This window comes from Myotis daubentonii, chromosome 1 (genome assembly GCF_963259705.1).
Source record: "Myotis daubentonii chromosome 1, mMyoDau2.1, whole genome shotgun sequence".
NCBI lineage: Eukaryota > Metazoa > Chordata > Mammalia > Chiroptera > Vespertilionidae > Myotis > Myotis daubentonii.
Window position 1 is genome coordinate 56,973,086 of NC_081840.1, and position 23,872 is coordinate 56,996,957.

Below are 23,872 nucleotides of genomic sequence, written 5' to 3' on the forward strand. Positions count from 1 at the left end.
CAGGACACAGAACCTAGACACAGAACCTAGAGACAGAACATGGCAAAAGATCCTGGACAGAAACTGGCAACACAACCTAGAGACAGAACCTAGCGAGAGAACATGGCAAAAGATCTTGGACAGAACCTGGCTACAGAACCTGGCTGGAGAACCTACAGAACCTGGATAGAACATGGCAAGAGAACCTGACTAGAACCTGGTGACTAAACCTGGCTGGAGAACCAAACCAGAACTTGGCTGGAGATCCTGACCAGAACTTCGCTGGAGACCCAGACCAGAACTTGGCTGGAGATCCTGGCTAGAGATCAACTGAACGCTGTCTCTGTGTCATTCCTTCTTCGCCGACTCCGTCCACACCTTTGGGGACCCCTGGACCTGCTGGGGTTGGACCCCAGCAGGCTGCCATCTGCACGCCCCCTACTGGGGATCAAGCACATAACCCCGGCATGTGCCCTTGTCCTGAATTGAACCTGGGACCTTTCAGTCCACAGGCTGATGCTCTATCCACTGAGCCAAACCACTAGGGACCAGTTGTTTTTAAAATGTTTTACTATTACATTTGTTTTAACTCTTTAGTTCAACAGATGTGAGATTTGACAGAAACAGGATAGAGTGGTAGGGGGAATTGTAGGTGGGAAGGAAAATGGGATGAGTAAAAATAATTAGCAGTTGAGATGTGTTCAAATTCTCACTATGTAAGGAGGACCCTATTTTGGTTGGTGAATCATCTTTTTTTGTTTGTTTGTTTTGAAGAAGGAGATTAAATAGCTGTGGTTGTCCTAATGCTGAATAATGCTGAATTGGGGGAAGCAGTAATAATATCGAGTGACGTTTCAAAGTAAAATACTAAGTAGAATATGGTCACAGCTCTGAGCTGCTTTAGGCTTGTGTACAAGGCCTGTAGAATTCAGAAAATTCAGTCTGTTTTAACTCCATTCAGCATGTCTTTGTGAAGACTGTGTCTGTCAGAGACCCACGCGCTGTTTCTGGCAGTAAAGAATGCGGTGTTTTAGCGGAAGTGATGGCATCATCATCATACACCATGTAGCACTTTATAGTTCAAGTATTTTTGACCATTCGGTATTTCACAGAGACTTTTTAACCTGTTCACATGTGCTTTTTCATTCCAAAGAAATGGGGCAACTAAGCAAAACCAAGATTTTTTGGAGAAGTGGCTGATTCCAGGGCCGGGTTAGGGAAAGAACACGAGCCCACCCAGAGAGGTGCTCAGAGAATGCTGGGGGCGCACCACAAGGTCACGAGAGCAGCTCGATGCGGTTCCACCTGAGCAAATCAGGGACTATATTCAACTCACTTCCAGTTGTTTTTACTTATTTATTCAATAAATAATAGTAGTAAAGGACTTACAGCCTCTTGAGTACGGTGAGAACCCATGAGCCCACACTAGGATAAATGAATGAATAAACAAGTTGGGGTGGAGGGAAAGCTCCCTCTGCATGAGAAAGCCAGCTTGAAAATGCAGAAGGGATGATGGAATTAGAAAAATCACGTCTGGCCAACTCTCCCCAATCACCAGCTCAGGCAAGAGTCATTCATGGGTGGATGTTGAAACCAGGCATTCAGTTTGAGGAGTAAGGAGATGCATGTAGTCTCAACGCGCATCCCCACAGGGTACTTTTTCATTACCAGAGGCAAAGTGGTAACTGCAGCGGAGAAACCTGGAAGATGCCACCTCAACCAAGTGCTCACGGCAGGTGCGTCCTGGTGGGTCACACGGGCAGGAGCTCAGCTCAGCTGGCGTGTTGCCAGACGTGCATCACCCGGACCTGGTCCTGGGAAGCAGCGGACAAGCCCAGACTGGGGACCAGAAGGACTGGGCCTGAGAGAAATGTGAAAACTGAAGGCAGCCCAGGATCCTGGGGTTTCCGTTGCCCTACAGCAAGCATGTCAAACTCGAAGGCCAACACGGGCCAAATAAACAAGATTTAGGTTTCAGCGGGCTGCAAAAAAACCCCACAAGTTTCAATTTTCATAGAAACGTAGGTTTATTTAGAAAAGTATAGTATAAAATAGAATAAGAGCAATGATAAAATCAATGTTTTCTTACACGCCGTTACACTGGCTAGGCCACAGAAATATTCGCTGTGGGCCGCACGTTGCGGCCTGCAGTCCACAAGCTTGACTTGCCTGCTCTAAGGCTGTGGGGCGCGAGCGGGCCTCTCCGTGAGGCCTGTGGGTTAGGCGTGGAGTTGTTTCAGTGTTCGTTTTCTGACTCTGGTGATTACAGTGTGCTTATGTAAGAGCTCCTTCTCTTCAGGAAAACACACTGGCGTGTTTAGAGGAAAGGGAGGGTGGGAAGCAGGAAGGAAGGGTTTCCCTAGGTGGCGGTCAGCCCCTCTCAGCCCGGACTTCTGAAGGAAGCTGGTGGGCCCCGCATCAGCGCCTGGCTGAAGAAGCCCCAGTGGAGAGGTTTAAAGGAAGGAGGCTTGGACTCAGCCTCTACCAGAAAGCGAATGGGGCTCCGTGAGCAGGAGGAGCCACAGGATCCCTCGCCTGGGCTCCCCACCTGCACGACGTGGGGGTGGACGGGACGGCCTCTGCGACCCTTTCTGCTCAGGGGGACTGGTCTCCCTCTGAGACTCTGGATAAGCCCCTCGGAGCTCTCCCTGAGCCCCAGGAGAGGCTGTGGCCCGGCCCCTGGAAGTCTGGTTTTTGGAGCTCCCTCCTGGTATAGGCACCTCCCCTAGGTGCTGTGTTCAGACTTCTAGACCAGTGATGGCGAACCTTTTGAGCTCGGCGTGTCAGCATTTTGAAAAACCCTAACTTAACTCTGGTGCCATGTCACATACAGAAATTTTTTGATATTTGCAACCATAGTAAAACAAAGACTTATATTTTTGATATTTATTTTATATATTTAAATGCCATTTAACAAAGAAAAATCAACCAAAAAAATGAGTTGGCGTGTCACCTCTGACACGCGTGTCATAGGTTCGCCATAACTGTTCTAGAACATGTTCTTGGTCTCTGCTGACACGGAGTTTCCGGTGAACCCAAAGTGGTTTGCTCGGCCGTTCGTTCCTGCAGCATGTGGGTGGGTCGCCTACTGTGTCCCAGGCCCGCGCGAGGCACAGGGGTCAGTTTGGAGTCGTAGGGCCTGCCACAGAGCAGCATGAGCACACACCACGGCACCTGCCCCTGTAGTTTTTGTAAAGTCACTTTTCCTTGTGACGAGAAAGTGGTAGATAAAAGAACCAGAAGCCGCAGCTTCCCTCCCAGTGAGTCGTATGAACTTGTGTTAGCCAAGTGACCCCTGTGCGCCTCAGTCTCCTCCCCTGTGACATGAGGATAGCAATCGCACTCTGCTGCCACCTGCCCCGCCTGCAGAGCTGTGGCCCTTCGACTGCAGAGTTCCGCACAGTGCCTTACAGACCCAGGTGGTCTTGTCCTTAGTCCCTCGACATGCACGTGTGGCAGTGGCTTGAAAAACACACAGAGAGAACGACACTGTTTCTCTGCCCTCTTCTAAGCCTAAAGGAGAGAGCAGGCGAGGGCATGGCAGAGTCCAGGAGAGTCCAGCCGGGGCCGAGAGAAAGCCCAGTGTCTTCCCTGAGCCGGCGTCCGGCTCAGAGCCTGGCCTCGGCAGCAGGCTGACTGTGGCCTTGTCCTCCTAGTGCACCAGGTGGCGGAGCGGGTGGAGGCGCTGGGGCAGTTTGTCATGAAGACCAGGCGGACCCTCAAAGGCCACGGGAACAAAGTGCTCTGCATGGACTGGTGCAAAGACAAGCGGAGGATCGTGAGCTCCTCGCAGGTACGTGGCGCCGTTGTGTGCTGGTGAGCGGCTTTCTGATTTCATGGCGGAGGGGGGAGAGCGGTCCTTCTCAACATCCTTTCTGGGCTCTCCGCCTCTGCGTGTTGGCCACAGGACGCGAGTGTGGCGAGTGGCGTGGCTGAGAGTTTTTACACCGCGGAGCCGTGCTAATTTGGGGAGATTTGGAATTGGTCCTGCCGAAACGTTGCAAACTCTATTTGACTCTCCTTTTAAAACTGTTTCTTCCTGAGCATACCTCACGGTCTTATTTGTGAGGGAAACCAACTGTAAAACAGTGGGTTTTCCCAGATTGAGGGCCGCGTGGTTGAGAGGCCACCATGGCTTCTTGAGCAATTTTATGCCTTAAAGAACACATTTAAGGTATATAGTTTGTAAAGACTATTTAAAAACAGTTCTCCGGAAGGCAGGGGAGCGGGGGGAGGTGGGGATAAGAGATCAACCAAAGGACTTGTATGCATGCATATGAGCATAACCAGTGGACACAGACACTGGGGCAGTGGGGCTTGTCCTGGGGGGTGGGAGCGGCTGGCGGGGGGGGGGGGGGCGGGCAATTGGGGAAAAGGGAGACATATGGAATACTTTAAACAATAAAAATAAAAACACTTCTCCAGGATAAGGGCTCCGAGAACCCACCCCTATCTGGTAATGAGGATGAAAAAAAAAAGATATATATATTTTGTGAAGCCTAATTTTTCATTCATTTTGTATGGTTGACATAGTTTATATTAGTTATCTATTGCTGCATGACAGATTACCCCAAAAGTTAGCAACTGCAAACAACAAATGTTTATTCTCTCGCGTGGCTCCTGAGAGTCAGGAACCTGGGCAGCTTGGCTGGGTGGCGGCTCGGGTCTCCCAGGAGCATGCGGGCTGGACGCTGGCGGGCTGCAGGTGGCGAGGAGGCCGAGGCTCACTCTGAGGTGGCTCACTCACGTGGCTGGGCTGGAGGTTTAGTTCCGCTCCCTGGGGACCTGCCTCAGGGCTGCTCAGGACATGGGGGCTGGGCACCCCCAGAACACGTGATCCAAGAGAAGGAGAGGGAGGCAGAAGCCACGCCTCCCCGCCCAGGGCCTCTCTGACTTGGCCTCACACAGGCCAACCTGATGTAATGAGGGACAGGCCCATCGAGCTGCGTGAGACCAGCATGACTGGGGATTCTTGGAGCCTGGCGGCCACTGCTTAATACTTTTTAGGTTTATTGTGATGTTACATGCATTGAACATACAACTGTAAACTGAAGTCACCTATTTTCATAGCCAGTTTGGGCTTCCTTTCACCCTTGCCTTCATCCCAGCTTTTTCAAAGGACAGTTTGTTGTTGTTTTTAATAACCCTTTTAAATATAAACACTGTATATATCCTACATGATCCTCAGCTCCAACATCCACAAAACGGGTTGTTTTGACAGGACTCATGTCATTAATCTCCTGTATTAGCTACCAGTCTGGTATGACACATAGCGCTTGCTTTTTTTTATGTCCATTAGAGCTCATACTTCACCACATTTAAGAAGCACCGGAAAAGAGAACACAGAAAGGGTTTTGCTGCCACCACCCTGTCACAACCATTGTTTTTATTTTAGAGCAGTTCTTTCTAGACATTGTTTTTTCAAATGCTCACTTGTGGTTATTGAGATGTACATGTTGCCACCCAGCCTTTTAGACTGTTTTATCCTTGAAAGGATAATATATGTTGGATTTTTTGTCACTCATGTACACTCTGATTAGAGAGGGAGGCAGGGGTGGAGGGCTGACAGGCTCCATCCACCCATGTCTGCTGCAGAGAGAGTGGCTGGGATGTGGCAAGGAGCTGGGGCAGCAGGAAGGCTCTGGAACAGACCTGGAGTGACTTAGAGCCACCCTTCTCCCTTAAAAGGCAGGAGATGAGTCAGCCTGACCGTGTGGGTCAGGGCTGGGGTGGAGGTATCGTCTCGGCAGGCCCACAGACCCTGTTGTATAAGCTGTGCTCACGGAGGGCCCACATTTCATCCTATCAGACTGATTTTAGCCTCGTGGGCGCCTTTTTCTCTTCAGAGCACACAGCGGGTGGGCAGCGAGGACAGGCGGGCCTGCAGTGCGGTGGAGGAAGCCACCGAGTGAATGCTTGGGGGGGGAGGGGGGGCTGCACTGAGTCACACCCCAGCCCAGCAAGCAGGGGCTCCAGGCCCGAGCTCCAGCTCTGTCCTCTGCACTGTTACCTAACCCTCCCCACACATCGTGCTTGGAGTGCCGCCAGAGAAGTTAGACCAGGAGACCAGTGTACTTAGGGATCTCGAAAGGCCCAACACTGTCGACCTTGACCTTGTTTCGGGCCCCTCAGCCACACTCAGCATGAGCATGGAAGTCGTGCAAGGCGAGCAGCGGTGTCGCTTTAGATGATCGGACCCTGCTTGTGCCCCTAAGTGGCATTACCGCCCCTCCCATCGTCTCATTCGCCAGATTTGGCTCAAAATGGCTTGAGTGATTAAAAACATCAAGCCTGCTATGGAGACTGCAGATTCACCATCTCCGAGGATGCCCGGGGGACCCAGGCACTGAAGGAAGTCAGCTCAGCCACCCTCTGCCACTGCCACCCAGAGCCACCAGTCCTTGTGTGCTCAGGTAACTGTGTTGTAGGGACCAGAGCCCCTGGACTTCTCTCTGGGGGTTTGTATGACAAACAGATGGCATCGTGGTCACTCCCCACCTGCCCATGCTGTGTGGGCTGCAGCATGGTTACAGGGGAGGCGGACTTGTTGACAACACCTGAACCGTTTTCTCTTTTCCCTCCAGGACGGGAAGGTGATCGTGTGGGATTCCTTCACGACTAACAAGGTAAGGTGTCCCCGGCGCACTGGGGCGCCCCTGAACCCCAGCCTCATTGAAAGGTGCTCTGGTCCAGCTCCCCAGCCCTGGCCCCGTTTCCTGCCTCTCAGGAAGCCTGTCTTTGGATAAAACCCCACAGAGCCCATCTGTGTTAAGACAGCTCAGCAGCCCACGATAGCGTTTATTCCTCCCTCGAGCTGACACCCCTTGCCCACAGAGGAGCCTGCAGAGCCCCACAGAATAAGCTCACACTGGAACAGGAAGGGGCGAGGCCTGACACCCTGGTCCCACGCACACAGGCAGCTGTATGTATTCTTCCTCTGAGTGACGATAAGAGGTACGCAGCTCCCCAGCTTCCTCTCCCCTCTGTCTTTGGCCAGACTCCATGGCACTGTGGAATGAGCAAACGGTGGGGGAAGCCCTGGCTGCCGTGGAGTCACGTGCTCTGTCCAGGGCGCAGTGGAGTCTGAGCCCCCTGCAGCTCTGGCCTGAGCGTGCACAGCTGCAAAGTAGACCTAAATTCAGACTCTTTCCTAAAGAGAAAGACCGAAACCTCTGTAGGTGTGCTTGCATGCCTGCATCGCGTTGGCATTTACAATAACGAGCATTGTGTGTTGAGTATGGACTCCAACATTTACTTAGAAGAAAACCTTCCTTTCCACGATATTAAAAAGGAGACGCATTGTGACAAATTTGAGCGATGCCCATATTCTGCATTATTGAATGTGGTTAGTAAATGCCTTGTAGGCAGCTGTTACCTGACCAGATCAAGTGAGGCCCCAGAACCGCCTGCAGAGCAAGTCCCTAGTGTTTGGGCCCCTGGGGAACGATAAACAGTTTGCAAAGGGCAGGGCACCTCCCCTGCCTCCACGGAGGACTCCGCCTCTCCCAGCGTGCCCAAGCAGTGCGTGCATGGGGTTGTGTTGTGTCTGTTTACGCCTGAGTGTGGCATAGGGCACACACTACCTGGTTTCTGGGAGCTGTAGGGTCACCACTTGTGGCCTCTGGCAGGGAACCTAGCCATCACTTGTGGGGAAAGGGGCCTAGATGCCCTGTGCTGAGAGAGCGGCCACCTCGCCTCACTCACTGGCGGGCAGTAGATGGTTCGCAGCCTCAGAGGCTGCAGGACTGTGAGTGACACCAGAATTTTGACAGGCGGTTTCGGGCCTATGTTTCCCCATAAAAACACAGAGAATCTAGCAGAAAGGCCAGCGCTGGTGTGCCTTTCCGCTAGAAAGGCCTTGCCTTCACAGACGAGGATGAGGCTGAGTTAGTACCAATGGCTGGACTGCCGGTTGCACATCTTGTTGCTGTTGGAACCACATTGTTGAATCGTGGCTTTGTTGTTTGCTCATCTGCACACAGGAGGCTGTGGGTGACTCGACCACCATCCAGGAGCCGGGCACTGTTAGGCCTCGCACTTCATTCTTCCACTTTACAGGTTCTCTCACCCCTGAGCACAACCCAAGATCAGCCTCCCACCCCTATTCATCCCTCCCAGGAACGGTTTAGGACTCAGAGAGGACAGAGGCTCTTGTGTACTCCCAAGTAAACAAACTCATAATATACACGTAAAAAGTTATTCAAGATTATATTATGAAAATGGAAATCAGATTAAATAAGGTGAAGTATATGTTGGAAATGAAATTCGGATGGACCTTTAAAGGAAAAGGAGCCCAGTATTCATTCATTCAGAAGAACAAGTGGGGTATAACATTAAGAAAAAAGTAAAACCTTAAGGATTTTTTTTTTTTTTGCAAGTCGGAATTTTAACTTTTAGAATATATGACATAATGGCCTGGGCAGCATGGTCAGTGGTTGAACATCCATCTATGAACCAGGAGGTCACGGTTCAATTCCCAGTCAGGGCACATGCCTGGACTGCGGGCTCGGTCTCCAGTGTGGGGCATGCAGGAGGCAGCTGATCAATGATTCTCTCTCATCATTGATGTTTCTATCCTTCTCTCCTCTCCCTTCCTCTCTGAAATCAATAAAAATATATATATTTTAAAAATAGAATATATGACGTAATGTTTGATTGATTATAAGGGGCTGAGTCTCCCTATTAGTCATAGCTAATTGTTACCCCACTCCACTGCCCTTGGAAACTATAACATAGTTCAGTAAGATCGCCAGTGACTTTTTAAAAATTAAATGTTGAGGTGTGTGTGTGTGTGTGTGTGTGTGTGTGTGTGTGTGAAGCCACACTTATTATATGAACGGTTCACACTGTGTTTCAGGAGCATGCGGTCACCATGCCCTGCACGTGGGTGATGGCGTGTGCGTACGCCCCATCGGGCTGTGCCATTGCGTGTGGGTAAGTAGGTCCCACAGCAGCTTTTCAGCTGTCCTGTGAACCATAGAACACTGTTGTATGGGTAGAAATACACAAACAAGAACTTGTAATTTTTATTGTTTGCTTGTTAAGCAATGTGTTAAATTGCTCCCTGAACTTTATTAAAAAAAAAAAAAAAGCACAAAAACCTCTTTCATAATTATTTTCATTACCGAGTGACAGTGGTATAAGTTTTAGACCTATGCCCCTCACTCAGATGCAAACATCTTGGAATGCATGTTGGTAACATGTATCAGAAACCTGGAAAAATGTAGAACCTTTGATCTAGAGATTTTACATCTAAGAACTTACTTGAAAGCAATGACTCAAAATATAGAAAAGAACATATGAATAATAACATTTATTGTAGGATTATGTAAAATAAAGCCAAAGACAAAAAAGAGAAACAATATGTCCATCAAAGGCAATTATTAAATAATTGTGGTACCTGAATTAAATGGAATATTAACAGCCATTAAAAGGAAAATGCTTGACCACAGTAAATGAAAAGAGCATCTAGGTTACCAGGAAGATTGTACCTTATTCTCTGTCCTCCTGAAGATCAGTTTTACAGGGTTTAGCAATGAGCACCGCAGCCCTGTGGTTCCCTGTCCCCGTGTTAAACAGCTGTGGGCCATTTAAAATATTTCCACGGTAGAATCTCAGCCCTGTTTAGAAAAGAGGCATTAGTATAAAAGCTGTGGTGAACTAGACCAGCGATTTTCATCTCATGACACACGTAAGCTAATTGCTAGAATTCTGCAGCACACCAAAAAAATGGATTTTTTGCTGCTCTGACTAAAAAAAGAGGTATAATTTTGATTCATTCACACCAGACAGCTATTGTTGAGTTGGCTGTTGTCATCTTTTAATTTGACAGTCTAAGAGAAAGAGGTCAGTGCTCCTGACTAAATAGCCAGGTACTGCATGTTTTACACATTCTTGTGGCTCACCTCTGAAAACCTCTGACCTAGACTGAAAACACAGTACTAGTTCTTTCTGGATGATGGGACTATGGGTGTTTTTCTCTTCTTTATAATTTTCTGTATTTTCGGTTTTTAAAAGTAAGCACATAATATTTTTATAATCAGGAGGAAAGGGTTTTATTTAACATATGAAAACCCTGGGCCTCCAAGCAAAATTTCTGGAGCCTTCTCCAGCCAGAGTCACACCAGCCGTCATCCCCAGTGTTCCCTCTTTGGGCCCCCTTTGGGGGGCACCTTCCCACTCTCTTTCTCTGCTGTTTGAGACCCGGTGTGCCTTTGGAACCCATGTTCACATACAAGTATTTCATATTTTTGAATAACTCAAAAGTAGATTGTGTCTTCATTTTATAACTGGAAGACAATACATAAAATTCAACCCCATCTACTTCCTGAAAGGATCTGAGGTGACCCCTATAAAAACCATGGGTATATATACATATATATATTCACAGGAATATATATATACCACATATGCAAGAACAGTTATTTTATATACACACCACAGATATTTTATATATACACACCACACAATTATAAGGTAGGTACAGAGGCGTTCAACCAACTGTACAGTTAGAAGGCAGAGCCCCCACAAGACTCCCCTCTCTTGAGATTCCAGCTGCAAATTGAAGGGTCCCCACCACGACCCTCTGGCTCAGTAATTGACGAGGATGACTCACAGAACTCGGGAAAGTGCTGTGCTCAGGCTCACGGTTTTATCACAGTGAAAGGATACAGTGAGAACCGGCCGAAGGAAGAGAAACAGGGCAGAGTCCAGGAGGGGTCTGAACACGAAACCTCCACTTGTGCCTCCCTGTGGAGTCACGGCCAGCGTTACCTCCTCCCAGCTACAGCTGTGACGATATGCCAACTGGGGGACTCGCCTGAGCCTTTGGTGACCAGAGATTTTATATTCACTCTCCAGTCTCCTGGTTTCTTCAGGGAGGGGGTGTCCCAAAGGCCCCATCACAGATCACACCACTAGGCTGTCACGGGGCCAGAGCCCCAAGCCAACAGACACCCCCATTAGAGATCACCTCCCGTGGCCAGGGCACAGGCCACACCTCGCATTCGGTACAGCCAGTTCTTCACTACCCAGTATAGAAATAAATACTCGACATTTTTAAACTCTGGGATAATATGTTTCTAACTGGGCATTAATTTTAGTAAATGCATAGAGTTCGCTGGGTTACATAATCGCTCAGTATTTGATGTTGAGATAGCAACTGTCTGGTTCTAAATTACAACAAGAAATATGGGCTAGGTCACAGCGAATATAACACCACAGTGAACAGTGTCTTCAGTGGCAGTTTAGAAATGATGCTGTGCCTCTTTCCTATTTTAACCCTCACTCCATGGAGCCCAGTGGGAGATTCCCATAGGGCAGGGGAGCAGGCAGGGGAGAGAACACGTTTCTAAGACCCACCCAGGTGGCTTTCTGGTGACACCCTGACAGTCCAGATGGAGGAATGGCTAGTGCCTCAGTCCCAGTATAGATGTATAATTATGTAAGCACGTAAGTGTTTTGTTTTTTCTTGAGAGCCATATTCCCCAAGAAGCCTTCATTCAGGTATTGTACACTTGCTCTGAGTGACTGGACTGGGTGTCCTAGAGGAATTCAAAGATGAATAAAATGTAGTGCCTGCCTCCAAGCAAGTAGGATATAAAACTAATGCTAATGACCACTTACTGGGCATCTATCATGTGTCCGTGACTATTCTGAATTCTGTACAGTCTTCACAACAGCCCCTTGTGATACGTGGGTGGGATATACTCATTTTATAGTTGAGGAAACTGAGGCTCTGAGAACCTAAAAAAAAAAAAAAAAGCAAAACCAAGATTGCAAAATGAGTTAGCTACTAAAGCAGAGGTTCAACACCAGATGCGTCACACTGCAAACTTCTCTGCCTCGCATGCGTTGCAGGTAATCCTGAGCAATGCACAGCCCAGCAGAGCTACAAAACTTGCAGCGTCAGCGTGGCTCGCCTCGAGGGTCGAGGAGCCCTGGTCCCCAGCAGGCTGGTTCTGGCCACAGCCAAGTGCAAGTCATTCTCACCCACATGACAGTGTGACAAGTCCAGAATGTGTGACATTCTATACAACAAGTAGCCTAAGGTCTGTGGTTGTGAACACCAAAAAATAGAGGGCCTGTTCTAGATTAAATGATCTTAAAAAGATATAAAAACCTAATGCACTGTGTGACCCTTGATTGGGCCCTTGCAAATTCAAGTATTTAGATGTAACAGGTCATGGCTGCAATTTGCATTCAAATGATTCAGAATTTGTTCCCGCAAAATGTTAAGTTAGGAGTTTAGGTGGAGGGATTGAGTGTTCATTGTACTATTTTTCTTTCAGTTTTACTGTGCATTTGTAAATCTTCAAAGTGAAAGTTGGGGGAAAGGTTACAATGTGTGCTACTGCTCTCAAGGGAAAATTTTTTTTGAAAAGTCTGTGTGAATGAGAAAGTATACACACACTCTGTTGCCCTCCATCAACATTTGACACTCCTTTCTTCCCATGCCAGGGGTTTGGATAATAAGTGTTCTGTGTATCCACTGACCTTTGACAAAAATGAAAGCATGGCTGCCAAAAAGAAGTCTGTGGCTATGCACACCAACTACCTGTCGGCCTGCAGCTTCACCAACTCTGACATGCAGGTAAGCGAGGGCCGGGGAAGGGCCAGCCTGCGGGAGGGCAGGGGAGGAGCCCCAGGGGAGAGCGGAGTTTTCCAGGGTTCCTCTTAGCAGGAGGGGTGCTCCAGAGGAAGCTCCTGTTCCTCATTGGTTATTATTGTTTTAAATAAAAGCAGAAATGAGGAAAGCCAGGGCTATTGGCTGTTGGTAGAGGAGATAAACTACATGCCGTTTTGAACATCCTTCTCTGACTGCCTTGTTGGGGTGGATCAGGGAGCCTGGGGTGGGAAGTCCACCTCCCGGTCTGAGAGGTGGTTCCAAGGCACGGATGTGTGTGCAGCTTCCCTGAGCGGCCGAGCTTCAGAGTGTGCGCTTCACACGCTTCGCTGAATCTGCTTCACACTCCTGTTTGAACAGATGCAAAAGACGAAGCGTTAGGTAGTAAATCTGTGCTCTACTCTGGGTAAACCCAAAGAAAAAACACTACTCAACACGTAGACCACGTTTTATTAACAAGTTGTAAAAGTATACCGTAGTTTATTTCTCCACATCTATTCAGCAGACCTTTCTAGGTGTCCACCACCCATGTTGCCAGGCGCTACCTGGCTCTGGGCCACAGGGACACTCAGTCTCTGCCCTCAGGGACCTTCACGGAAACCAGTCAGGACTGAACAGCGGGGAAGGCTGGGAGCTCAGGGCGGGAGGGGTGGTCACAGACCAGCTGCAAGGAGTTGCCTGGACCAGCCATGGAGGGTGAGGGTGTTGCCAGTGAGGTGTTCTGCCAGTCGGAGGCAGGCAGCCTGAGAAATGGGCAGGGACAAAGCCCAGGGCTGGGTCATATTTCGACTTGTTTTAAGCAGGAGAGTATGAGTCAGATAAAGCCTTCCATGGCCCACTTTGGCCTCAGCTGACTCAGTCAGGGAGACCAGGTGACTGGGTCATGGTTTAATTGCTGACAAGAGGGGTGTCAGGCTGGAAGTATAGTATTTACACCTGGTGATTGGGACCAGGAGCCTTGCAGACGTGTACAGTAGGGGAGCTGTGGGCCCAGCTGGCTGCAGCAGCCACAACCTAATGGATGCCTTTGAGCCTGAGCAGTAGCAAAGCAAGAGAGGATCTCAGTGTGGAAGAAGGAAGCCACAGAGGGATGCAGGCACAGGGGTCGTCAGGCATCTCAAGTGTCTCTGGTGGAGACCTGTCACCCTCACCCTGAGTTGGGGACCGAAGTGGGGCACCTGGAAGGGAGAAAGCGCTTGTTTCCTAATAGGCAGCCAGAGGGAGATAGATGGAATAGAGAGAAGTCCGCTGGCCACCCTGCCAGGGCACAGGGCATAGGGCACAGGGCACGGCTCAGAGTCAGACAGCGGGGATCGAATTCTGGCTCCACTGCATTCGGGCTGGTCAGTCCTAAGCAAGGTGTGTTCCCTGTTTTGTTTTCTCATCTGCAAGTGAGGATGGCAATAAATTCCTCCCTGGTAAGGTTTTCTGAGGATTAAACTAGATGATTGGTATAAAATAATACATACAGTCCCCGGTAAGTATTAGCTCTTATTTTATTATTGATATTAACACAAAGCTTCATTACACAACAGTTCAGGTGCATGGCCTGGTGTGGGTACTAATGAATTAATGAACCGGAAGCTTCCTCCCATTTCTGGGATCAAGGATGAAAAAAAGAAAAACTCGCCCTGCTGGTGTGGCATCAACCTATGAACCAGGAGGTCGCAGTTTGACTCCCAGTCAGGGCACATGCCCAGGTTGCGGGCTCGATCCCCAATGTGGGGCCTGCAGGAGGCAGCCGATCAATGATTCTCTCTCATCATGGATGTTTCTATCTCCCTCTCCCTCTCCCTCTCCTTTCCTCTCTGAAATCAATAAAAATGTATTTTTTAAAAAACCCTCAAGGGGCAGCTATAAGACTATGGCATTAAAGCTGTAAATTCTTTACATTCTAGAATAAATGAGTGACACAGAGGTTATGTTTAGTGCATTTATAGTCATGAGTGTTTGGTTTTAGAAATTTATTTGTACTTACATTGTAATGAAGATCACAAAGTATTTTTAAAATATTAAGAATTTACTTTTTACTTCTAAAAGCAATCCATTTGTTTGATTGAAGAGCATGGTATGAAAAATGACCAAACTAAAGAGCTAGCCTGTGGCAATCATGTAAAGCAGGTTATTTGGACCTGGCGTCCCAAAAAAGAGTGGAGATATTGACCCTCTGCAAGTGCTAGGACAGGAGCGGCGTGGCGCATGCACTAGTGGGTGTGGGCCTGGAGAGGTTGGAGGGAGTTGTACCATAGTTCAAAGTACAAGTACCCAAGTTAAGATGCGGTCAGAGTCTTGTGTGTTCATAAGCTACTTTTACCAGCCTTGCTCATCTTGTCGGATGTACGTTTGATGGAAGCTGAGGCTGTAGGGAGTCCCATGGACAGCTGCAGGGGTTTGCAGCCTTGGAAATTCCCCAAATTTGAGAGCTGCCTCCCAGTGGGGACCTTGAGGAGGACCTTAGGGACTAGACCCAAGAAGCCTGAGCACTCCGGAACTCTCCCAGCTCTTGTTCCGGGAGGTGCTCCAGAGGGGCCTCTCCTGGGAAGAGATCCTAGGCCTCCCCAGACTTCCCAGCAGGACATCCATGCCCAGACAGTGCAGCCTGCAGGCCCAAGGCCAGGCGGGAGCAGATTCCCCTCCTGTAACGTGTTCCCTCCCTGTCAGTGCTGGGCCTAGCGTGCAGGAGAGAAGGAGAGGGAATGGGAAGGCGGAGGCCTTCCACCTCCACCTCTCCTCTTCCCCCTGAAACACTGAGTTCTCCTTCAGGCCTTTCTCCTCCTCAGAATCCTAATGATCTTTTTCTTTCCTCTTTATGCTTTCTGTGTGTATGTGACATTTTAGAAAATGGAGCTACAATTCACATATCATAAAATCACCCATTAAAAAGTGTACAGCCTAGCCCTGGCTGGTTTGGTTCGGTGGCTAGAGCGTCAGCCTGCGGACTGAAGGGTCCCAGGTTCGATTCCAGTCAAGGGCACATGCCCAGGTTGCAGGCTCAATCCCCAGTAGAGGGTGTGCAGGAGGCAGCCCATCAATGATTCTCTCTCATCATTGATGTTTCTCTCTCTCTCTCTCTCTCTCTCTCTCTCTCTCTCTCTCCCTATCTGAAATCAATTTTATTTATATATAGATATATATTTATATAGAGAGGATGAGTGACAGCTGGCCAGGTGAAGGAGGCAGGGCACTGCAGTGACTCTTTATATATATAAATATATATATATTTAAAAAGCGGGGGAGAAGATGCCAGCGAATGGAAATTGAAGGTGCAGCAGGTCAGCGGGCCGTTGCATGCCAGCAGTCCTTAAGGCCTGATTCCTGTTTTCTTTCCTCGGCCATCAGTAACTATCACCCACAGAGGGATCTCTGCTGTGGGCACTTGACATTGTACAGCCACTTCCTGCACTGTCTTATCACCTCCTCCAGGCCCAGGAGCAGCCAGAAGGTGGGGCACAGGAAGGTTCTGCTATGGCTTGTCATCCCCCCCGCCCCATGGCTTCTCCTGGCTCCAGGGTGCTGTGGTGCTGTCAGCTGGGTCTGGGAGCCCTGGATCCCACTGCCTTCTCCCAAACCCACGAAGGTATGCTCAGCCGGAACCCAAGCCTCATGCACTGGCTCTGCCCCCATGCCTTTCCCCAGGCAGCCCAGTGTTCCTCTCCCTGTGTGGGCCGGCCTTTACGGAGGGATCGCGGCACTGAGCTGACAGTGTCTCCGAAAATATACCCTGATCTTATCATTCTGCTCGGAAGCTTTCCATAGCTGCTTTTTGTCTGCAGACTGAAGTCTTCACTCTCCACAGACACACCTTTCATCCAGTGCAGAGGTAGGCGGTCACTGCAGTGCCCTGCCTCCTTCCCCTGGCCAGCTGTCACTCATCCTCTAAGACCAGCTCAGATGCCCCAGGGTGCATTTGGGGCCCCTCCCGTGGGCCCACCTATTTCTCAGCACTTCTCACACTCTGTCATAGTGATCAATGTCTTGTCTACAAGACCCTGGTCAGCAATGCCAAGTTCCTTAGACCTACTGCCGTGAGGGAGGGAACCCCAACCTGAGACTCTCTATAGGCCTTAAGGTGGAGAAAGCAGGGAAGGCTGCTTGGAGGCTTTCAGATACTGCACTGGGTGGTTTTAAGGTGGATCTCTCGCAGTGAGAAACTGGTTGACGATATAATAGCTTTGGGTTGGTGAGCCCAGCGAGATAAGGGCCTTAAAGCCCGTCTTGATGCGCAAGCGATTAGTCTTAATAAGTTGTTTACTTGGTTCACAGTCTTATTTTGCAGGAGCAGTATTTCCTAGAGCAAGCAGGCAGGTTATTGTTGCATGGTCACGGTGTTGTGTAGCACAGCATCAGGAGAGTATGCCTGGTCCCAGAACTGATTAACACGGAGACAGGGGTTAGGTTGGTTTCTGCTTTGATGGCCAATCCTGTTACACTGAGCGAGCTTCAGGAGAGTGGAGGCCAAGACCCAATCCTCCCGAAAACCCTAACCCTGGCAGAGCGCTGGGACGTCATCAGCACGTGACCAGTGTGCACGAGTGTCAGCACCTCTCGGTGGCCCGGGGGCCTCTGGGGAGCACCCTGACCTGGGAGAAGCAGCGATAGGAGGGTGTCTAACAAAATGCTGCCTCGACCCTGGCTGCTGCTGATGGGGTCCAGTGACCATTGTCAGCAGCACCGGGAGCTTGTGAGAACTGCAGAACTTCGGGACTCGCCCCACATTCTATAGCGGGCAGCCGGTGACTAGGCCTGTACAACCGTGGGCGAGGCTGCTTGTGGGAGCCAGTCACAGTTCTGTTCAGCAAATGTTCACAGAGTTATGCATGCCAGGCAGTGGAGAGCCCCGCGGGTACAGCAGGGCGGCCTCTGGATCCGTACGCTGGAGGGCAGGCCCAGGAACGCAGCTCAGTGACAGGGTGTCGGGGTGTGTGTGTGTGTGTGTGTGTGTGTGTGTGTGTGTAGCCTCTTTTCCCTGACGGCCTTGCCCCTCACAGAACTAATAATGACAACACACTCTTCCTGCCCTTTCCCACGTCAGATCCTGACGGCGAGCGGCGACGGGACCTGCGCCCTGTGGGACGTGGAGAGCGGGCAGCTGCTGCAGAGCTTCCACGGGCACGGGGCCGACGTGCTCTGCTTGGACCTGGCGCCCTCAGAGACGGGAAACACCTTCGTGTCCGGGGTAAAGACCCAAGGAACATGTCTAAAGTCCTCTGTCTACCAGGGAGGGTGGTGGTAGCAATTCATGTCACTTCCTGGGACTAGATGGGATGGGTTCCTGAAAGGGTTTTCAGGTACTCCTTAGCTCCCCTCTGCACCCCCAGCTCCCCTCTGCACCACCAGCTCCCCTCTGTACCCCAGCTCCCCTCTGCACCCCTATCCCCCCACTGTACCTCAGCTCCTCACAGCACCCCCAAGTCACCACTGCACCCCAGCTCCCCACTGCACCCCCAGCTCCCCATTGCATCCCCAGCTCCCACAGCAATGGTGGTGCTGGGAGGGCCTCCCAATCTGCCCCAACATTCAGCATCCACGGAAGGATCTGGAATGTTCTCCTGGTGTGACTGCTATCACTTGGGGCACGTATCTGCCACATTTAAAAATCATTCCTCAGATAAATAGTGGAGTTTGTATCTGACAGCATTGCAAGTGGCCACCAGGGCACACGCTCAGTGAGGCAGCACCGTGTGTGAACAGAGCTTTGGGGCTGGTGGGACACTCTCCTGCCCCACCCCCGCCAGTCACCATTGAACAGTGTATCTGAGGTCTCAGTTGGGCAGACAGGCCACGGTGACACAGAGCAGCACTAGGCTAGGAATCAGGATGCCTGGGTCCCAGCTTTGCTACCTCACTCTAAATTTCGTCATCTGTAAACTGGGCATGATGCACAATAGTTCTTGCCTCCTCCCTTCCCCAGGACATTATGAATAGTAGGTAGAAGAGTTTCCATTGTGTTATACAAATAGTAGGGGCGAGTATTTTTGTGGACAGCTAGGAATAAAAATGGGGAATTAAGCTGGCTGACCTGACCTCGAGTCAGTCAGGAGAGGCTGGTGATGCTACACCATCAAATTGAAACGTGGGGTTCAGGGTGCAGACTTCTGTGGATTCTTGTCTGGCGAAGTTGAAGAATAAATTTGTGGACTAACAGATTTCTTTGATAAAAATGAGGAAACTTATTGGAAGCATATACAAACTCCATCTGGGCAAGAATCCCCAAAGGGGACCCCCCTGCGGAGAGGCCCTCAAATGGGAAAAAAATGCTCACTCGCTCTCTCTCTTCCTCTCTCTGATGGGAAAAATCTAAGTCCAAAAATCTAAAATCTGTCTCATGTCCCTTTGTCTCTGGTTTATATATGTTGTAGTTCTTTGTTTGAATCTGACCCTTAGCAATTGGACCCTTTCCTTAATTTAAGACCCCCGGCTTTCCTCATTGGTCATTCTTCTACATAGTATTAGTTTTAAAGTCTAAAGCCCATGTGCCTCCCCCCGCCCCATTTTCTCCTCCTCATTTTGCAACATTATCCATCTAATCTGTTCAAGTTGGAGTTGCTTTTGATCTCCCTTATGGCTCTCAGCTGTCTTGGCCAGAGATGTTTTATTACCCCTATGGCTCTCCCAGCTGCTCAGACCAGAGATACCTCTGTCCTTGGTTTATGGCTATTTTAATTGCTCAGCCCAGAAATGCCTCCATCCTCCCTGAACCCTCCCTTCCTCTCTGCCTAATTAAGCTAGTTGGCTAACCCTTATCAAAATGATGTTTGCAGCTGGAAGACATAAGACCCTTTGCTCTCAGCTGACCACCTCTTAGTTCTGGGCATCAGGCGAGGGCTCTCTGGCCTCTAAATAGCAGGGACCTCGCTTTTATTCTTAGGCATTTGACCGTCTCTGTGTATTTCATTTCTGCACCTTTGAGTAACTGTGTTTCTCTCCTCAGCTATGCTGTTTACTCAAATTGTCATTGTCATGGTAGATTCTGTTGTCTCTTTCAGAGCATTAAACTCCTCTGATTTAGTGTCCTGTAAGGATTAGAAAACACTCCTGATCCTTCGTCCTCATTCTCAGTAAAGACACTCAGTGCTGAACCCACAGCAGGTCTTCCTGAGATGTCAGTTATGGTACCTTGTTCCCGCCCACTTCCTCTAAGTTGGAACCAACAATTTGGACACCAGTTTTAATCCAGTACTTCTTCTGTTTGACAAGTGAGAGACCACGTCATAGTCCCCAAACTTGACAACAGGACCGCTCTGCAGGACTGTATCAAAATGCTCCTAGAACCATGATCGTATAATGTAGGAATCGTATGTTTGTGAACCTCTGGGTCGGGCTGGCGATCCAGAGAGAGTGGTTTACAGGTCTTGAGGTGGAAGCCAGGTAGGTGACTTGCCCAGGCAGCCAGTTAACTGCTGGCAGCGCCATGACTGGACTCCTCTGCTGATCCCCAGCCAGGGGGCTGCTGGGGTGCAGATGGCCCAGAGGCACCTAGAGGTCCACCTTTGCTCAGGGCTGCCCCTGACGCCTGAGACAAAGCTGGGAGGACCCACCTGGCACCACTGTCTGTCTGCTCTCCCCGCTGGGCTTAGAGAGGCAGCGATAGAGAGAGGAGGAAGGAAAGGGAACAATGAAGACGTGGGAAATGCCATGGGGAAGGTGAGACGTCGGCTCTGGACAGTTTGTGCCCACTCAGAAAGCTGCCAAAGAAGAAAACATGCTACAGGGGGAAGCTGGGCCCTTCCCTTGGCCCCCGCCCAATCCAAGCTCTAGTTCTGGCCTTCCAAGGCCCTCATCAGTTGAAGTGGCCTTAAGCAAAGCTGGTCTCCGACATAAATGGTCTGTGTTACATAACTGGAACTCATGCCTGTCTGTGGGCATGCCTTGCAGCGGCCTTAACTCTTGGTAACTTTGCATTTGTAGGGATGTGACAAGAAATCCATGGTGTGGGACATGCGCTCCGGCCAGTGCGTGCAGGCCTTTGAAACTCATGAATCAGACGTCAACAGTGTCCGGTCAGTGAGTAGGGCGTTCAGCTGCTCCTCTGTTCTCCTGGGCTCCCTGGCCTGGGGTGATCCTGAGCCCATCACCGCCTCCAGGCTCAGTGTACTGGGCTGAGAGGCCTCCCAGCAGGAATGGCTGCTCTGTGGTGGGATTGAATAGCGCTCCAAAGCTTTTGGAGACCTTTTAATATAATTGTACCAGGGGCAATGAGTCAGTATCTCTCATTCATTCATTCAACAAATATTTATTGAGTACTTCTAGGCTAAACATTATCCCAGGAACTGGGAATACAGTTATGAATAAGATAGACAAGGTCTCTCCTTTCCTGCAGGAGACAAGACAATGCACAAATAAACAAATGTATGATTTAATTTGAGATACTGATAAGTGCTATGAATAAAAGTAAAACAAGGAGATGTAATGGGATGGGTTGTTTCTTAGAATGGTCAGGGAAGGCCTCTCTGAGGAGATGATGTTTAAATTGAGGCCAGGATTATACAAGAGCCAGGCTTACAAAGAGCTGGGGGGTGATGAGATGTTCAGGGACCTAACAAAAGGCCAGATTGTTGAGTTGGGGGAGAGGGTGGCTAACATGATCTATGTTTTGCCTTTAAAACATCATTCTGGCTGCTATGTGGAGAACAGGGTATAGGGGAGCACGAATGGAAGGAAGTGTGACAGCTGGTTAGAAAGAAATTGTGTGAGATCAAGAGAGGAAGGATGGCAGCTGGAACTAAGAAAGCATAATAGAGACAGAACTGTCTAGAATTGGGAATGTTCTGAGGTTTTACACGACCTGCAAGCTATCAAGTTAGGCTACCCCAAGTTCCTGGCTGCTGGTAGATAGAAGACATGAGACTCCTGGGTCAGAGATGAAGGACAGTTTATTACTCAGAGCAGTGGCAGTAGTCAGTGTCAGCATCTCTGTGCTGGTTACTTGAGCCCAAATTCCACAGGATGACATGAAAAGGGCCAAATGACATGTAGGATTTATGAATTGGATCCTAAGAGAGAGGTCAGTACTTGACATATAAATTTGGAAGGTGACACTGTTCCGACAGTGTATATAATATAATCACCCAGGAATCTTCATTATGCTTCCTGGGCAATACTAGGCTTGTTCCCCTTAAAAGCAAGAACAAAATGAGATGACTTAATTACATTAGTAGTAGAAATGTTAGTAAGAATTGTCTAGCTCCCTGCCCTCAAATATGGGATAAGATAAAAGGAAAAAGGCTATCACATTTTGCAAATGTGTAGTAATTACCTAGAAAATCAATCCAGAATTTACTACAGATAGAAAATGAAGTTACTAAGGTGCAGGACAGAATATCCACAAAAATCAAGTAAACCCTTATGTTGAGATACAGCTTAAAAAGGCGCAGTCTCTCACCCATGCTTTTGCCTTTGCCCTGATCCTCTTCTGATGGCCACTATTCCACCAGGTCTCCACAGAGGCCTGCCTCTCTCTGGGAAGCGGATTATAGAAAAGAGTGACTGTGACAGAAAGCATCGTTACTGACTGAAAGCTGTTTATTGGCACCGTGCCACATTCTTTGCATATGCTGTCTTACTCCCTCTTGACGAGGAAACTGAGGCTGTGCAAGGTGACGTCACTTTGCACAAGTATCCCATGCAGTAAGTGGTCAGTGCAGGGATCTGCATGTGGCTCTGGGTGTCTGATTCCAGTGTCTGTGTTTATAACCACTTTCTTATCCCTGAGCTCTGGGCCACGTCTTAGGAATGAGGTATGTGGTCAAGGAAAACTACGGGTCCGGGGACCTGCTCTGTGCTCCATGCCTGGTACAGGTACCCGCATTATCACATTTACTGCTCACCAGCACTCTGCAAGGCCAGTGCCACTGTCCCCTGTCGACAGGGAAGGAAACTAGAGGCCAGCGGGTCTGCCGGATGAGCTTCCCTCTCTGGCCTCTGTAGCAAATGGTCCTTATGTCCCTAGAAGTGGGGATTCTGATTCCGAGGGCCCAGCACGGGACAGCTTCCCAGACGGTTGTGATGGGCATCCCGGGTTGGGAGTCACCACTCTAAAGTGCTTTCTCCCCAACTTCCTCTCCGTAGGTACTACCCGAGCGGAGATGCCTTTGCCTCAGGATCGGATGATGCTACGGTATGTTCCTAAGTCATTGAGAGCTTTCTTATTTGAGAGAGAGATGTGCTGCCTTCATTTTATTTTTTTAAATAACTTTTTTTTCTGATTACAAAAATAATGTGTATTCTTTGAAGTAATCTTGGGGAGAAATTAAATTACCTTAATCTCCCTACCCAGGAAAAATCACAGTTAAATGAACTCCTTTCTGTCTCTTTCCTTGTTAAACAAAATTTGCTTTTTTTCATTTACTAATAGATTGTGGACATTTTCCTATGCCAATAAAAATTGTTCTATATTATTTTTTCTTAATGATTGAACAGTTTCCCATGTTATAGACAAACCATCATTTACTTAGCCAGTCTTCAATTTGGGGACATTTAGGTTTTCAAGGTATGTGTTTTTTTCCTGTTTAAAAACACTGCTATAAGTAAGTATTTTTGGAGCCTCTCATTATTTCCGTAGAATGAATTCTCAGACATGAACTTACTGAGTTAAAAATAGGCCTAGTTTTGCCGTAACTGGTTTGGCTCAGTGGATAGAGCGTCGGCCTGCAGACTGAAGGGTCCCGGGTTCGATTCCGGTCAAGGGCATGTATCTTAGTTGCGGGCACATCACCAGTGGGGAGTGTGCAGGACGCAGCTGATCGATGTTTCTCTCTCATGGATGTTTCTAACTCTCTATCTCTCTCCCTTCCTCTCTGTAAAAAATCAATAAAATATATTTTTTTAAAATAGGCCTAGTTTTAAAGCTTTTGATACTAATTAAAAAATTATGTTCACTGATTGTTTTTAAGAGAAAAGAAATACCTTCTTGTGCCCTGAAAATACCAAATAAATTGTTAAATAATAATAATAATAATAGTTTCTATTCTGATTCAGTACGATGGAAGAAATTACAAAGGAATAAATTGAGAGTTTTGGTAATAATAAAAATTTTACTTATGGATGTCAAAAATATATAACCAAATGTAAGTGCATACATTTTGGAAAAATCCTTGCTACATGTATGCCAGGCCAAGTTGAAATCCTTTAGATATGAATGGGGAGGCATAATCAATAAGAAATATACCCCAATTTTAAAGAAAAATAGAATGCAGACCATTTATAAAGCAATACACCTAAAATAGCAAATAAACTGAAAATGTTTCCAAAATCACCTCTAATCCAAGA

The 23,872-nt window shown here is 48.6% G+C and overlaps 1 protein-coding gene across 4 annotated transcripts in view; it reads left to right on the forward strand.

Annotated features, from left to right (window-relative positions):
- The window catches only part of GNB5 (G protein subunit beta 5), a 47,473-nt gene that overhangs the window by 18,068 nt on the left and 5,533 nt on the right, over positions 1–23,872 (forward strand). For all 4 annotated transcript variants that reach the window (XM_059701103.1, XM_059701120.1, XM_059701112.1 and 1 more), the window contains 7 exons: positions 3,636–3,772; positions 6,564–6,605; positions 8,837–8,913; positions 12,439–12,571; positions 17,637–17,780; positions 20,513–20,604; positions 22,673–22,721. In XM_059701103.1, coding sequence (XP_059557086.1) covers positions 3,636–3,772; positions 6,564–6,605; positions 8,837–8,913; positions 12,439–12,571; positions 17,637–17,780; positions 20,513–20,604; positions 22,673–22,721 — 674 coding nt within the window. The remainder of the gene's footprint in view (positions 1–3,635; positions 3,773–6,563; positions 6,606–8,836; positions 8,914–12,438; positions 12,572–17,636; positions 17,781–20,512; positions 20,605–22,672; positions 22,722–23,872) is intronic.